The 13,902-nt window shown below is 42.3% G+C and overlaps 1 protein-coding gene across 10 annotated transcripts in view; it reads left to right on the top strand.

Annotated features, from left to right (window-relative positions):
• The window catches only part of Carmil1 (capping protein regulator and myosin 1 linker 1), a 261,760-nt gene that overhangs the window by 160,318 nt on the left and 87,540 nt on the right, over positions 1 to 13,902 (top strand). For all 10 annotated transcript variants that reach the window (XR_012910397.1, XM_075970038.1, XM_075970042.1 and 7 more), the window contains 4 exons: positions 3,557 to 3,643; positions 10,364 to 10,467; positions 13,315 to 13,392; positions 13,524 to 13,600. Coding sequence is in view for 9 of the 10 variants with exons in the window: in XM_075970038.1 (XP_075826153.1) it covers positions 3,557 to 3,643; positions 10,364 to 10,467; positions 13,315 to 13,392; positions 13,524 to 13,600 (346 nt within the window). In the remaining variant the exon portion in view is untranslated. The remainder of the gene's footprint in view (positions 1 to 3,556; positions 3,644 to 10,363; positions 10,468 to 13,314; positions 13,393 to 13,523; positions 13,601 to 13,902) is intronic.

The following is a 13,902-nucleotide window of genomic DNA, read 5'->3' on the forward strand; positions in this document are numbered from 1 at the left end:
AATTCTCCTTACTGTTAGACCCATTTAAAAATAATTCAGACTACACAGCACGAAGTTGCATGTATTTGTTATTTATCACTTCTGCTGCTTTGGGTTGCTCTCTTGTAGTTCCGAAGATAATGTTGCTTTGTTATTTATTCTTTTTGGGGTAGCTTCTTTTTTAAAATGCGTTTATAGGTAATGAGTAAACAGACATGTGGGTATGTCTGGTTATGTAAAGCACACACTTCATTTATACCTAAAACATATGGTCCATTTCTACCTTTGAGTGTGGGCATTCACAAATTTAGATGTGTCAAATGTGTTCCTGACACATATACCCATTTGTTATTAAATGTTTCAAAACTGTGTCTCCCGAAAGAAGAAAGTAAAAATAAGTGAAATCAACTCAAACACAACAAAATTTAGGTTTAATGCTAATGTTTAGCAGAGAGAATTTTGTTCTGATAGTTATTACTTTTACAGTGATTGTAGGGTAAAAGGGCTGGCCAAAGAAACACACCCTGACCCTGAAACCAGAGCCAAAGAAACACAGTCTGCTCATGACTTAACTTATGTCACCACTGATGCATGTGGGCTCAAAGTGCACTTTGGAGAAAAAATTTCTGTCTGTATATGTGTGTGCCTATGTGTAGAAATACATGTGTTTTGACTTCTGTCTGTATATGTGTGTGCCTATGTGTAGAAATACATGTGTTTTGACTTCTGTCTGTATATGTGTGCCTGTGTGTAGAAATACATGTGTTTTGACTTCTGTCTGTATATGTGTGTGCCTATGTGTAGAAATACATGTGTTTTAATTTCTGTCACTCAGTTAATAGCTGTCAGTATGCTGGTCAGAACATAACAGACTAGAATAATTATAGTCTCTTCATTGGCGAAATTTCATACTTATCTCCTTGGAAAGTCCAAATTATTTTATTATAAATGCAGTATTTCTTTGTGTTTGTTATTTTGCTGTATATTTTTTATGTTTTTCATTTTTGACTTTAAACACATGTCTAGGTGTGTCTCTTAGCATATGATATTTTTATTCAGATAAGTCACTTTTGACTTTCAATTGAATTAATTTATTTATTTTGCATCTCAACTTCAGCCTCCTCTCCCTCCTCTCCCTCCTCTCCTCCTACTCATTTCCCTATCCTCATCTCCATTTTTGACTTTTGAATATTTGAAACATTTATATTCCTATACAATCTTTTGAATTAATTTTAAAAATTAAATATGATTATATCACCTCCCTCCTTCCCTGCCCTCCTGTCAATCTTTCTATGCCTCTCCTATGTCCTTCCTTCCCCAGTTGATTTTGCATTTTTATTATTGGTACACACACACACACACACATATGTAAATAAGGCCTGTTGATTCCTTTAGTGTAACTTGTGTGTATATGATGTCAGGGTTGGCCACTTTGTATTGACTAACTAATTAAGGGACTCATTCCTTGAAGAGGCTAGCTCTCCCTCTTTTAGCAGTCATTAGCTGTCTGTAGTTTTTTGTCTAATGGTGGGATCCCATGAGCTATCCCCTTCTCATTAAGATATCTATTGATATTACCGTTGTTCAGGTGTGAGTGACCCATTATGAGTGTAGTGTCCCTGTCATTTCTAGAGACACATGGCACACATTCTGCTCTTCTGGCTCTTACAATCTTTTTGCTCCCTGCTGGGTAATGTTCCTTGAGCCTTAGGTGCAGAAGCTGTGTACTCATTATGACCTGTTGTGGTTTTCTGTAATGGTGTGCATTTGTTGTGAAGAGAAGCTTTGATGGGGTGGGAGCTACACTTACCTGTTTCTATAACGATAGATTGAGAGTGCAGCTAGGAATTCTGCTGATCTATTAAGGTGACAGGACAGGTTCTCCTTAAAGCTTCATAATCTCACTAGTCTTGGGTAGTTAGTTAGGTTTCTAGTACCAGGCCTAATGTTCCTCCTGCTGAGTGGACCATAAGTTCAATTAGTCAGTTATTGGGAGCTGCCAAGATGAGTGCCACCATTGTACTTATAGGGATATCTTGCCATGCTGGGCATTGTTATAGTTCATTGATGTTCCAGTTCGATAAGATTGCTTCCCTGCCTTGGCAAGTTAAAGGTTTTCAGGTTAGCTCTAGTTTGAATCTTCTACTTACACTGAAGAATGTAGTAGTGTCTTTGGCAGTAGGTACTTATCTTCAACTCGAGAGGTAACCAAAGACAACAGTAATAGCCTAACACTTGGACTATCCTGACCAATAACTCAAATAGTAACATGTCTGGTACTGGGGTTTTTCTTAGATAGCCTACAATTCATGTGGGGAGCATGGTTCACCCATGGCCTCAGGCTGCTTGAAGGACTTTAGAAAGGGCTTATCTGTTCCTTATTTTATTTACAAGAGCACCGATTTCCTTGCAGTTCCTGAGTGAGTGAGCTAGTATTTCCAGTCCCGCCCCTCCTCCCGACACTTACTGTGAACTTTTGGAAGACACTGAATTTTAAATACGAGAATTTCTTTGTGAGATATCCTGAGCCTTAAAACCCAGCTTTATGGAGTTTAAAACATTGCTCTGTTTGAAGTTGTTAGGCTTAAGCTAATTGAGTACAGGAATTCATCTGGTAATAGCAGAGCTGCTACTTGAGTAGTTAAAGGTACCCTGTTCTTGACAATGATGAAATTGCATCCGCTCACTCCAAAGAGAGATCATCTCATTAAGACAGAGGCTACAAAGAAGAGCAAGGCTCTGAATCTCCCTCCCTAGAGGAGTTGTGTCTTATTTACCTGGAGAGAGAGAGAGAGAGAGGGAGAGACAGAGACAGAGACAGAGACACAGAGAGACAGAGACAGAGACAGAAGTTCTGTATAGCTGCTTGGATTTAAGACTTTGTCCCTTAGTTTAGGATAGCTTGTTTAGTTCTGTGTACTTTGACCTCTGAGAACACATCCCAGGTGGTAACAGGTCACCTGCATACTTATCATAATGTTATTTTTGTATGTTTATGTCTGTATGTGGCAAACATGTGCCTATGTGCACGCGTGTGTGCCTATGCTACGGAGGCCAAATGTCAGCCTCCAGTGGCATTGCCCACTGTATTTCTTTGAGATTGGAGCTCTTCCTTTTCTCTGAAACTTGTCTATTTGGCAAGACTGGGCAGCAAGCCTCAGGACTCTACCTATCTCTGCCTCCTCATTAACGGGATGATAGGTGTGTGTCACTGTTTCTGGGTTTTTAAAAATGTAGTTTATGGGGATTAAACTCAAGTCTTTGTGCTTACATATAAAGCACTCACTGACTGGGTCAGTTCGTGAGTCATGGCTTTGCTGTGAACAGCATTATAACATGGAATATGTAAGGATAACGTTTTAGACACTGTATGTATTAGAGTCTGCTATTTCTCCAGCCTGGGGGATAGCACAGAAGGAAGGGATGGGGGCTTGATAGAGATTTACTACAAAAGAAGCCCTAACTTCAGATAGAAAAGCATGTCCACTTTCTTGAAATCATACTTAATTTTTATACCTTGTAAAACAGTTATGCTTCTAAGTCCTTGAAATTCTAATAATCTGTCTTCCTTTCTCAGGTGTGTCCTCCTTAAGTGTTCAGTTTGCCAAACTCCCAAAGGGACTGAAGCATTTAAACCTCTCGAGAACCTCATTGTCACCTAAAGGTACAGTGTATGTTATATACTTCATATTGTGTCTCTGACTGCTCTACCTGTTGCTTTTGACCATCACTCTGATATGTAGTTGATTAAATATGCAAATTATATTATGATTGTAGTTTTAATGTAAAGGTATTGTACAATTCCAATTTGATCACCTAAACTTAAATGACTTCTTTGTAGATAATAATTTTTAAATTTATGTGCAGTCCTAATTGTTTAAGCTTTGACCCAGGGAGTGCCGGCTGCCTCTAGTTTTGTAGCTCGCTTTCCTTCTTGGTTCATTTTTGGCAAAAGATGTTGACTTCCCCAGCTTTCAGAATGAACATCTACTTCACACAGAGGCTCTAGGGCCTGCCGTGAGTCACTGCCATAGTCCCCCAATTCCAGACTCTGTTCTGTTCCCAGAAACGCTTTGTTTTTCTCTCAGATCTGACCTCCCTCTCCCCCCGTTATTTATCTAGTCACTCATGAGACCCTGTCCCTTCTGTTGCTCTGCCTGCAGTGTTATTAAGTGAGCATTGGCTCACAACAGTATTAGAAAAGCCCCACCCCCAGCTCTTAATTTGTCTCCATGTTCTGCTTGGTGCCTGAACCCCTTTTCATCTCCAGATACTTGCACAGCTTCAGTGACCCCGACAAAATCTTCATCTGTGGGGGTCTCTGCTTCAATAGACTTCCCACTCCAGAGTCATTTGCTCTTCCCTTTGTTCACCTGTGGATCACACCCTGGATATTCCTGTCTCAGTACTGTCCTTTCTATGAGAATGACTCCCCTTGGGTTCAAGCTGCTCTTGAGTCTGAATCTTCCTGGCACAAAGCCACTTTGTAAGGTTCAATGAGGCCATTTCCTAAGTGGCATTCTCTGCTGTCTATCCATCAGTTCAGAATACCTGAGGTTGAAGCCTGGCTTTCCCACATCCTGGGCACTGCCATCCTCATCTCTATTCCCCACTGACTTGTGAGATAGAAATAAATCGCCATTTTGTCATAGTAGTGGTGTCCAGTGAGTTAATCAACATGGTACAGTTCCAGGCACTTTAATAAATACTGCCAGCAGCTGCCACTCCCTTCCACGACTACAATCACTGTGCCATCACCATCACACTCACTGTCACACTCAGTACCACCATCACCATCGTCGTCGCTGTCACCATTGTTAATATTGTCACTCTTATTATCACCCTTACAATCACTGTCACCAAACCCTAGCTCTCAGGGTCTGCTGTCACCCTCATTGCTATGGCTATGACCGTTCTCACTATTGCTGTCACTGTGACCACCACCATTGCTATCACTGTCATGCTCACCATCCATACCTCTCTCTCTTACCATAACCATCATCTCACACACTGTCAGAATCACTATCAATGTGACCCTCGGGAACAACTGCCACAGCAGTACCTTCACCACCTACATTAAGATCATTACCATCACCATGGTGTGCTGCCATGGATTACTACACACTTTCAGTTAAACCTAGGACAACCTACGTACACCTACCGCCAGTGAAGTGAACCGCTACCTCTGACATCTGGCCGCTCTCTAACTTTCTTTGTGAAGCTCTTGCCTCCCAACTCCCCTTCCCCACCTGCTCCTTCCCATGCTGCGTGACACGTTGTCTCTCTGTTTTTAACATACATTTTGGTTTTGTAGTTTCTGGTTGGTAGAAGCATGATTCATCCAGTGCTGTGCCTGACATCATCCCTGTCTCGGTGGTCACCATGACTGCACTTCAGTTAAATGCCAGCAGCTCTGGGTAGTGATCCATCCAGTCACACATGATTCTGATTATAGAATTAAACTAGGAGTGTTTTGGAATTGCAGTTGATTCATAAATCTCACCATCTCATGTGCCTATACTTCTGTACCCCTGTTTAACACTAACTTGGTAGTGTTGACCAGCATGTCAATACTAGTGGGAAATTTCCCTAGGTCAGTGTTAGCTCATCTGGTTCCAGGAACCATATACAGGTCCCAAGCTAAGATTCACTTCTTTCATTGTTCCTGTTATACTCAGAGATTGATTCTCAGAAGATCTCTTTTCTGATAATTATCAACTTATTGGCATATTTCTGGCAAAAAATTTAAAGATGCTGTTAGGTTAAGTAAGTAAGCAAAAATAATTTTTAATTTCATGACTGTTTGGGCCCAACCTTCCTGCTGTTTTTTGACGCCTGTACATGCATGCAGAGCTACATGCGCTGTGTTTGATGTTTCACAAGCTGCTGCCATTCAGTGCATTGTGATTGTTGATGCTGGCAAACACACTCACTTTTAGGGGCCACAAGATGATCCAGCTTCTAGAGTGATTTATTTGAATAATGGACCACACGCATAGCTAAGTTCTCCAGCAGTGCCAGTGTCATTGATGTGAACTTGGCCACTAATTTTGCTTATTTCCTGAATTTCCTTTTTAGGATAAATTTCCTTAAATAGAATTACTAGCTTAAAAAAATGTGTGTATATTTAGAATTTTCATATCTACTGCCGCTTTCTCCTAGGAGTATTTTGTATAAATTTGTTTATATTCTCTCTACCACTAAATATTATTTTCCATTTTCACCATCCCCTGCTTTTTTGAGATATAGTCTTCATGTAGCACAATTCGGCCTTGAACTCCTGATTGTTCCCTTCCTCTGTAACTAAGGCAGGCTACTAACTCATGGCAATCCTCCTGTCTCAGCCTCCAGAATTCTAGGGTTATAGTCATGAGCTGCTGTGGCAGATGCCCTTTTTGTTCTCTGAAACATGTAAGTGTTCAGTGTTCTCTTTTTTTCTAGTGGTGGTTCTCAACCTTTCTATTGCTGCGACCCTTTAATACAGTTCTTCATATTGTGGTGACCCCCGACCTTAAAATTATTTTCACTGCTACTTCATAACTATAATTTTCCTACTGTTATAAAGCATAATGTAAATACCTGTGTTTTCCAGCGGTCTTCAGAGGTCACGACCCACATGTTGAGAACCACTAGCTTAGGGCATCTCCCCCACTTTTCCTTAGTCTCTTAAGTATCTTCTTGGAATGTTGCTACTTGGCATTCTTGGTTAGTTTTCTATTTACAGTGCTATTTTTTCTTATTGTTTGGAAATTCTCTACATATACTAATGTGCAACTGTGTTCCTTTGTTAATTATTGTAAGACAAATATAGGGGCACAGTGGTCATCTGTCCTTTGCAGGACAGGCTTTGGTTCTGCGGTAGCCTGTCACTCATGTCCTGTCCTCATGTCCTGTCCTCCAGTGTGGCAGGAGTAGGTAACTGCACTGGCAAAGAAGGTTCTTTTATGCCCTTGGTGAGGACAGCTTGGTCTGCCTGAACCTGTCCCAACTACTGCTTCCTTGCCTGTATCTTTCATATAATGCAGGAGTCTATCAAAATGTGTGCTTTGAGAATTAGCATTGTTTTATAAAATAGGATCTGTAGAATTTTAAATTGTCCTTTTAAGACGTGTGTCTTGAATTGTTCGATTTGAAACATACTGGTTTCTTAATGGCACATACGCAGGTTCTGAAAGGTTTCGAGTTTTGCAACTGTAGCTTTAAGTTTCTACTAAGTGTGACATATTTTAGTTCCTAGAAAACATGTATATTCATGGTTCTATAATAGAAAACAGATTTTTTTTTTAAAACTCTCCCACGGTCCTCACCACATGCATCCTCCCTCACCTCAGACACTCACCACTTGATGGCTTTCTGGACCCACACCGGCATCCTGCTGGCTGGCAGATTATGTCAAGGCAGGACCATCTGGAGCCACCTCTTCCAGCTGTAAACTCTCCAATCATGAATACCAAGCATGATCAGAATCCCACAATAACCAGAGTCGAGGGTGGCATGCCAATCTGTGCTGCATTTGGGTCATAAGAGCCCGCGTTTCTCCAGTGCTATCATTTTGAAACTTCCTGTCATTCCTGAGCTTATTAACACAGACCTCATGTAAAAACGTGGACTCAGGAAGAGGGAGGGACCACCCTTCTGCCTTTGGAGCATCCTCTGGAGTCTAGTCAGAGGTTGGCTCTCTGCCAGGTACTCATACTTGCCAAGGGACTCTTTGCTGTCAGGATTAATTTGGTCTTCTCGTTTTGGAATTTATTTATTGGGTTTTATAATACTTCACTTAAATATGACTTCATAAGGGATTTTCCCTATGGGAGTCTGGTATTCTCCATATAGTTTAGGCTCAGTCAATGCATTAGAAAGAGAATGGTGAACATTGAAGGCTGGGGAGGAAACAAAGCACTTTCCTTGTAGGTGTAAGGTCTGGAGTTTGATCTTCAGAACCCACATGCAAAAACAAAACAAGACAAAAATGCAAGCTAGGCGAATCCCTGGGGCTCATTAGCTGGTCAACTTAACCTAACTGGTGAGCCTAGGTCAGTAAGACATCCTGTGTCAACAAACGAGGTGGACATCTTCCAGGGTTGACCCACTGCCTCCACATAAACACATACACACACGCACATGAATGTGCGCACACACACATAGGCAGATGAATATGGATGACAAGACAAAGAAAGGCTATTGGTCGTTTGCACTTTGATTTAGATTCTATATAATGTGCACGCCTTTGTTATATAGATGGTTAGTTTGGAATACTACTGCAGGTTCTGTTAACTCTTTGTTAATCCTACCTCCTTACACTGGATGCTCTAGATCCTTGTGTGGCAGTTGCCTCAGTGGATCCTGAGGATGGTTGTCCTCAGGGTCTGTAGGGTATTAGAGCTTGATTCCAGCTTCTCCCCATCCATGTGCCATGCCCTTTATATAAAATGGCATAGCCTTTGCATATAGCCCACACACATCTTGCTGTGTCCATCTGAGACATCTCTAGATTATTTATAAACCTGCTTAAATGTAAGTCTGTGTAAATAGTTATTGTCTTAGTTTGCTTTCTGTTGCTGTGATAAAACACTAATCAAAACCACCTTAGGTAGGAAAGGTTTTATTTCGCTTATTTAACCAGAGGAAGTCTGGGCTAGGTAGAACTCAAGGCAGGAGCCTCGAAGCAGGAACTGAAGCAGAGACCATGGAGGAGAAGTATTGCTAACTGCTTGCTCTCCATGGCTTGCTCAGTCTAGTGTCTTAATTCTTCGCACCAACTGTTGTTGGGTGGAACCACCCCCAGTGGGCTGGATCCTCCCACATCAATCATTCATTGCCCTCCAGATTTAACTACAGGAACTTTGATGGGGCATCTTCTCAATTGAGATTTCCTCTTCCCAGATGGCTCCAGCTTGTGTCTTGACAACAAAACAAAACAACAGCAACAAAACCCCAGGCAATACATCTCTTTATATATTGTATCACCTACAGTATGCTGACAAAGAAAAAAAAATTCATGCTTGCTCAGTATATAGGCCTCTTTTGTTTCTGGGGTTTTGAGATTGGTATCAGTATATAACTCAAAATTGCAGTGGCTTTTTTTGGGGGGGGGCAGTTCCATGTTGGCTGGTCTTGCCTCAAACGATATTGTTCAGGCTGCCTTTTGAACTCTTGGCAGTCCTTTTTTACCTCAGCTTCCCCAGTACTGGATGTCAGAATGAACTGTCACTCTAAAGAAAGAAAACAAAGAACTTTGGAATATTTTGTGATGGTTGGCTGCATCCACAGATGCAGAGCCCACAGGCATGAAAACCTCCTGTGTCAATCCGTCAGTGTCTGCCACTGAGAGAGCCTGTATATGGTCAGGTAGAAATCTTTGAGCTTCAGACACCTCTGTCTAGTGAACGTTAGGCTCTCAAAAAAAATTTTTGGTTAAAAAAAATTATCTATCTATCTATCTATGTAGCACTGTTCTGGAATTTAACATTTATCATGATGGGCTCTAGATCTTGCAGGACAAAAAAAATGTGTCTTTGTATAACTCTACGTATTATAAGCAATAAATGTTGAGTTGAGGGAATTCTTCTTCATACCTGCTTGAAATATTTCTCAATGCATCCGTCTCCGCTTTTTCCACACCTCAGTGTTCAATCTCCCTCCAGCTCAGGGGCCCTTGACAGGTTCCCATTGGAGTGATCACCCCTCGGCTTAGTTAAGTTCAGCTTGAGCCATCTCTGATTATGAAACTTTATAGTGCGTTAAATGAAAGTTGTCCCAGGCATGGTGGTCTGATCCTGTGATCCTAACACGCAGGAGGCAGAGGCTGGAGGATTGCTTCCTGTTTGAGTTTGCCCTGGGATACCTGGTGGAAACCCTGTTTCTAACAACGAAAGGAAGCAGTCTTTTTGATTCCTTCACTTTGTGGACATTTCATCTCACTGTTTACAAATCCACTTCATTCCAGATTTTACCTTGAACACAAATGCACTTAGCGCAATATATTCCTCTGTCGAGTTCCCAATACTTAAGTAGCACGATTGACCAATATTTGCCTGTGTATCATTTAAATACTATCACTAAGTCAAGAATCATCTGGTAGGATTGAATGTGTGCTCAAAATCATCAGCTAGGTAGGTGGCTTTCATCACTCTGGGACTTGAAAGTAAAACACTTTCTGTTCTTGTATAAATTGGAAGACTGAAGTGCAGGTTGTCTGTGAGACGTCTGGCTCCCCAGAGGGATTCTCCAGGAGTCCCAAATCAGTGGTCCCCTCTAAGAACAGAGCTCTGGCCCTGCAGGTCTGGGCAGTTCAATTTGACTCTAGGGCTGTTTGTGGAAGCTCACAAGCCTCGTTCTGTTTCTTCGAGTGGACGCTGAGCTTGGATGGTTTCTCTTGTTGCAGGGGTGAACAGCCTTTGTCAGTCCCTCAGTGCCAACCCTCTGACTGCCTCTACCCTCACCCACCTGGACCTCTCAGGGAATGCTCTCCGTGGAGATGACCTCTCGGTAAGATTTCCTTTCCTCTCCAAGGGAGCCATTTTTTCTAACCCTGTCACCCCAGCTTGTTCCTCCACCACGCTCTCAATCGTGAAATGTTGTGAGAACTCCGGAGCCTGCCTCAATTGAATGTAGCCCTGGCGAGATAATTAAGCTGCTTTTTTAGTTAATGGTGCTGAGGTCACATCCTTTTGGGAAACAGTTTCATCAAATAGCGTTGTTGGGATACTGGTGCCTTTGTTTGTTTTGAGAGAAGCTGTCAGTCTAGAACCCATTGTGTATCAGAATGCTGGCTTCTAGCTCAGGGTGATTGTCCTAACTCAGTCCCTTCGGTGTTGAGATTGAGAATATGAACCAAGCGCCCAGCTTTTGTGAGTCACAGACTAGCCCATAAATAAGATAAAAATAGTCAAGAGCCAGGCGGTGGTGGCACGCGCCTTTAATCCCAGCACTCGGGAGGCAGAGCTAGGCGGATCTCTGTGAGTTTGAGGCCAGCCTGGTCCACAAGAGCTAGTTCCAGGACAGGCTCCAAAGTTACAGAGAAACCGTGTTTCAAAAAAAAAAGAGTCAGGAGCTATTCATCTGAGTTTGATTTTGAAGGCATAAGTAAGTAAATAAATAATAAATATTTTTCCCTCAGTTCTAACAAGATGTTTTATGTACTTGCATAGCAATATAAATGTTCGACAGATCTTCCTGTTGTGTGGGGGGTTAGTTATAGTTCATTACATGGTAAACGGTCCCTTCTAGTCACCATGCTAGAGTTAAAAGAAGTCTGCCTTTGGCAACAGGGCATGCAGATCTTGAGCGTTTGGAAAGGACCTTCATTTGTGTACTCCTACACCACAGAGATGAGAAACACCCGAATTTATTCTCATTTCTTTTGTTTTACTTTACCTATAAAACAGGGGATGCAAAATGAAAGCTCTGTGTGTGTGTGTGCGGGCATGCGTGTGTGTGCATGTATTTAATCTGAGCCCTCCCCCTTCACACTTGAAATCATTTTAGCAGAGCTTGTTTCTGCTGCCTTTTGATTTTCTCTTTTTCACTTCTGGTGTCCACTGATGATCCTTAAGCCTACCTCCTCCCAAGAGAAAGACCCCAGCCTTCACGGTGGCACCGTGAAGGGTAAATGAGGTGGAATGTTAGATGTGGCAGCACATTCCTAGTGTTCAAGAGGCTAAGGCAGGAGGATTGCACTGAGATTGAGGGTAACCTTTGCTATATAGTGACTTCCAGGCCAGACTGGGTTACAGAGTAAAACATACTCGCAAAAAATAGAGTAAGAGAGATGGCTCAGTGGTTAAGAGTGCTTACTAGTCTTGCAGAGGACCTGGGTTCAGATCTCAGCACCCACATGGCTGCTAACAACCATCTATAATAGTAGTTCTGGGGGATCTGATGCCATCTTCTTATTTCTATGGGTCCCTCTGTGCATGGATACGGTGCAAATACATACACTCATGAGCATACTCGTAAAATAAATAAATAAATAAACATTTAAAAATAAATGAATCAAAAACAAAGACAAACAAAAAGAGGCTGATATTAAGTAATAAGACTCATCTATAATAGGGACACGAATAATGGTTTCAGACAACGGAACAGTTCCACGTTTCCTGGTTCAGGGTACAGCTTGTTCCAGATAGCCTCTGGGTACAGTGGAGTGCAGTGAAGGGGCTGAGTGACTTGGGATCCCAGCCAGAGACACACCAACATTCTAGAGTCCTTATCAGGTGCAGACTGACTTGGCCTGCTTTCTGGGAAAGCCACTTGTTAAGGGCCCCATCACTCCTTGAGGGAGGAAGAGCTCCCCCAACTGGTAGAGGGAAACAAAACCACACCAAAATAAAGGGGCCTTAAGGAAGGTCTCTGAAGCTGGAATCTGGAACTTCAGGTAAATAAAGGCAAAATGTTTCTGCTGAGCCAGACCCCGCCACCATGTAGTCTCTTCTGGGCCTCTAGTTACTCCAAAGCATCTGCAGGTTTGTGTTCCCTTACACTCCTTGCTGGAGTGAGTTTCCTAAAGTACTATAGAGTCAGACTGTCTCATTTTATGAGTATTGGCTCAGTCTGTCAGCATAAGCTTGTGTATGCTTGCTCCGGGTGCCACCCAGGGAAGCAGGGGAGAAGTGAAGGTTGTCACCTGGGGCAAGAAACTTGGACTGTGTCGTCGGGGAATTCTGGCTCCTGTTTACTCCGGGGAAATTAAGGGACATCAAAGGGATTTATTTAATTGTTTTCATGCCCATTTAAGGTTGTGGCGGGATGGGGGGAGGGGGTCAGGAAATTTTAGGCATTGCAGTGCCCCCAAAACAAGAAATTTTAGCAGTACTTTAGTTCTGGGTTCTTTTCTTCTGTTTTCCTAATAGTTTCATCAGGACAGTCTTGTTACATTTTTAGAAGTCACTAGGGATGGAAAAATCACTAAATTGGAGAAAAGAGAATGTAGCCTGAGACCATCTATGGCTCAAATTCAAATAGTATTTTCCTCAATACTTTGATTGACTCGATTTTGATGGAGTAACTGCAATCCAGGTGGTGTTCCAGACTAAGAAGTTAAAGTTATTCGGCAGTGCTCAAATTATATAATAAGAATTGAACTAATCAAGAGAACAAAGTCATGTGGCAGTAACATTCCTCTTGGCCTTTTTTTTTAAATGCCTGTGTAATTTTTCTTCACATGCCCTTTGTGTTTTTCTCCTAGGGAAGGGGCTAGAATAATGGCAAGTCTGAAAACCTTCTGAGAAACAGTCAAGAAGGTTGGGGCATGAGGGTGATTGTGTTCTGAAGCGTCACCTTGCATGGCGGTATGTCTTTCTAGAGCCTAACATTCGCTCTTTTGCTTCTTTCCAGCACTTGTACAATTTTTTGGCCCAGCCCAACACCATCGTTCATCTGGACTTATCTAACACAGAATGTTCTCTGGAATTGGTAATGCCTCTTTCTATGCCTCGGGCTCTCAGGACGCCTCTCTGATGGGGTGGAGGCCCATCTCTTTAGTAAAGTTTTCAATGGGCCTAGGAGTCTGTGGAAGTGACAGCGTCCGCCCCTTTCTTCCTCAGGTGTGTAGTGCTCTTCTCCGGGGGTGCCTTCAGTGTCTAGCCGTGCTCAATCTCTCCAGATCCGTCTTCTCTCACAGGTATGGCTGTCTCCTTGCTACCATTGCTGTCTTAAAGCCCCTTCTGCTGATGAGGTGTGAGGTTAGTGAGCATAGAGTGATTGATGGCAGGAGAATTGGTTGTTGCTTAAGACAGAGTCTCACACTGTAGGCTGGTTTCAAACTCACGCCAGTCTTCCTGTCTTGACCTCCCAAGAGCCCGGATTACAGGTTTGTAGACCATCATACCTGGCTTGGGAACTAAATGTTGTACATGGAGGATGGTCTTAAATCATAGCTGTAAGTTTTGGGGTCTTGAAAATTAAAGGTTTTTGTTGTTGTTG

Source organism: Microtus pennsylvanicus, chromosome 4 (genome assembly GCF_037038515.1).
Source record: "Microtus pennsylvanicus isolate mMicPen1 chromosome 4, mMicPen1.hap1, whole genome shotgun sequence".
NCBI lineage: Eukaryota > Metazoa > Chordata > Mammalia > Rodentia > Cricetidae > Microtus > Microtus pennsylvanicus.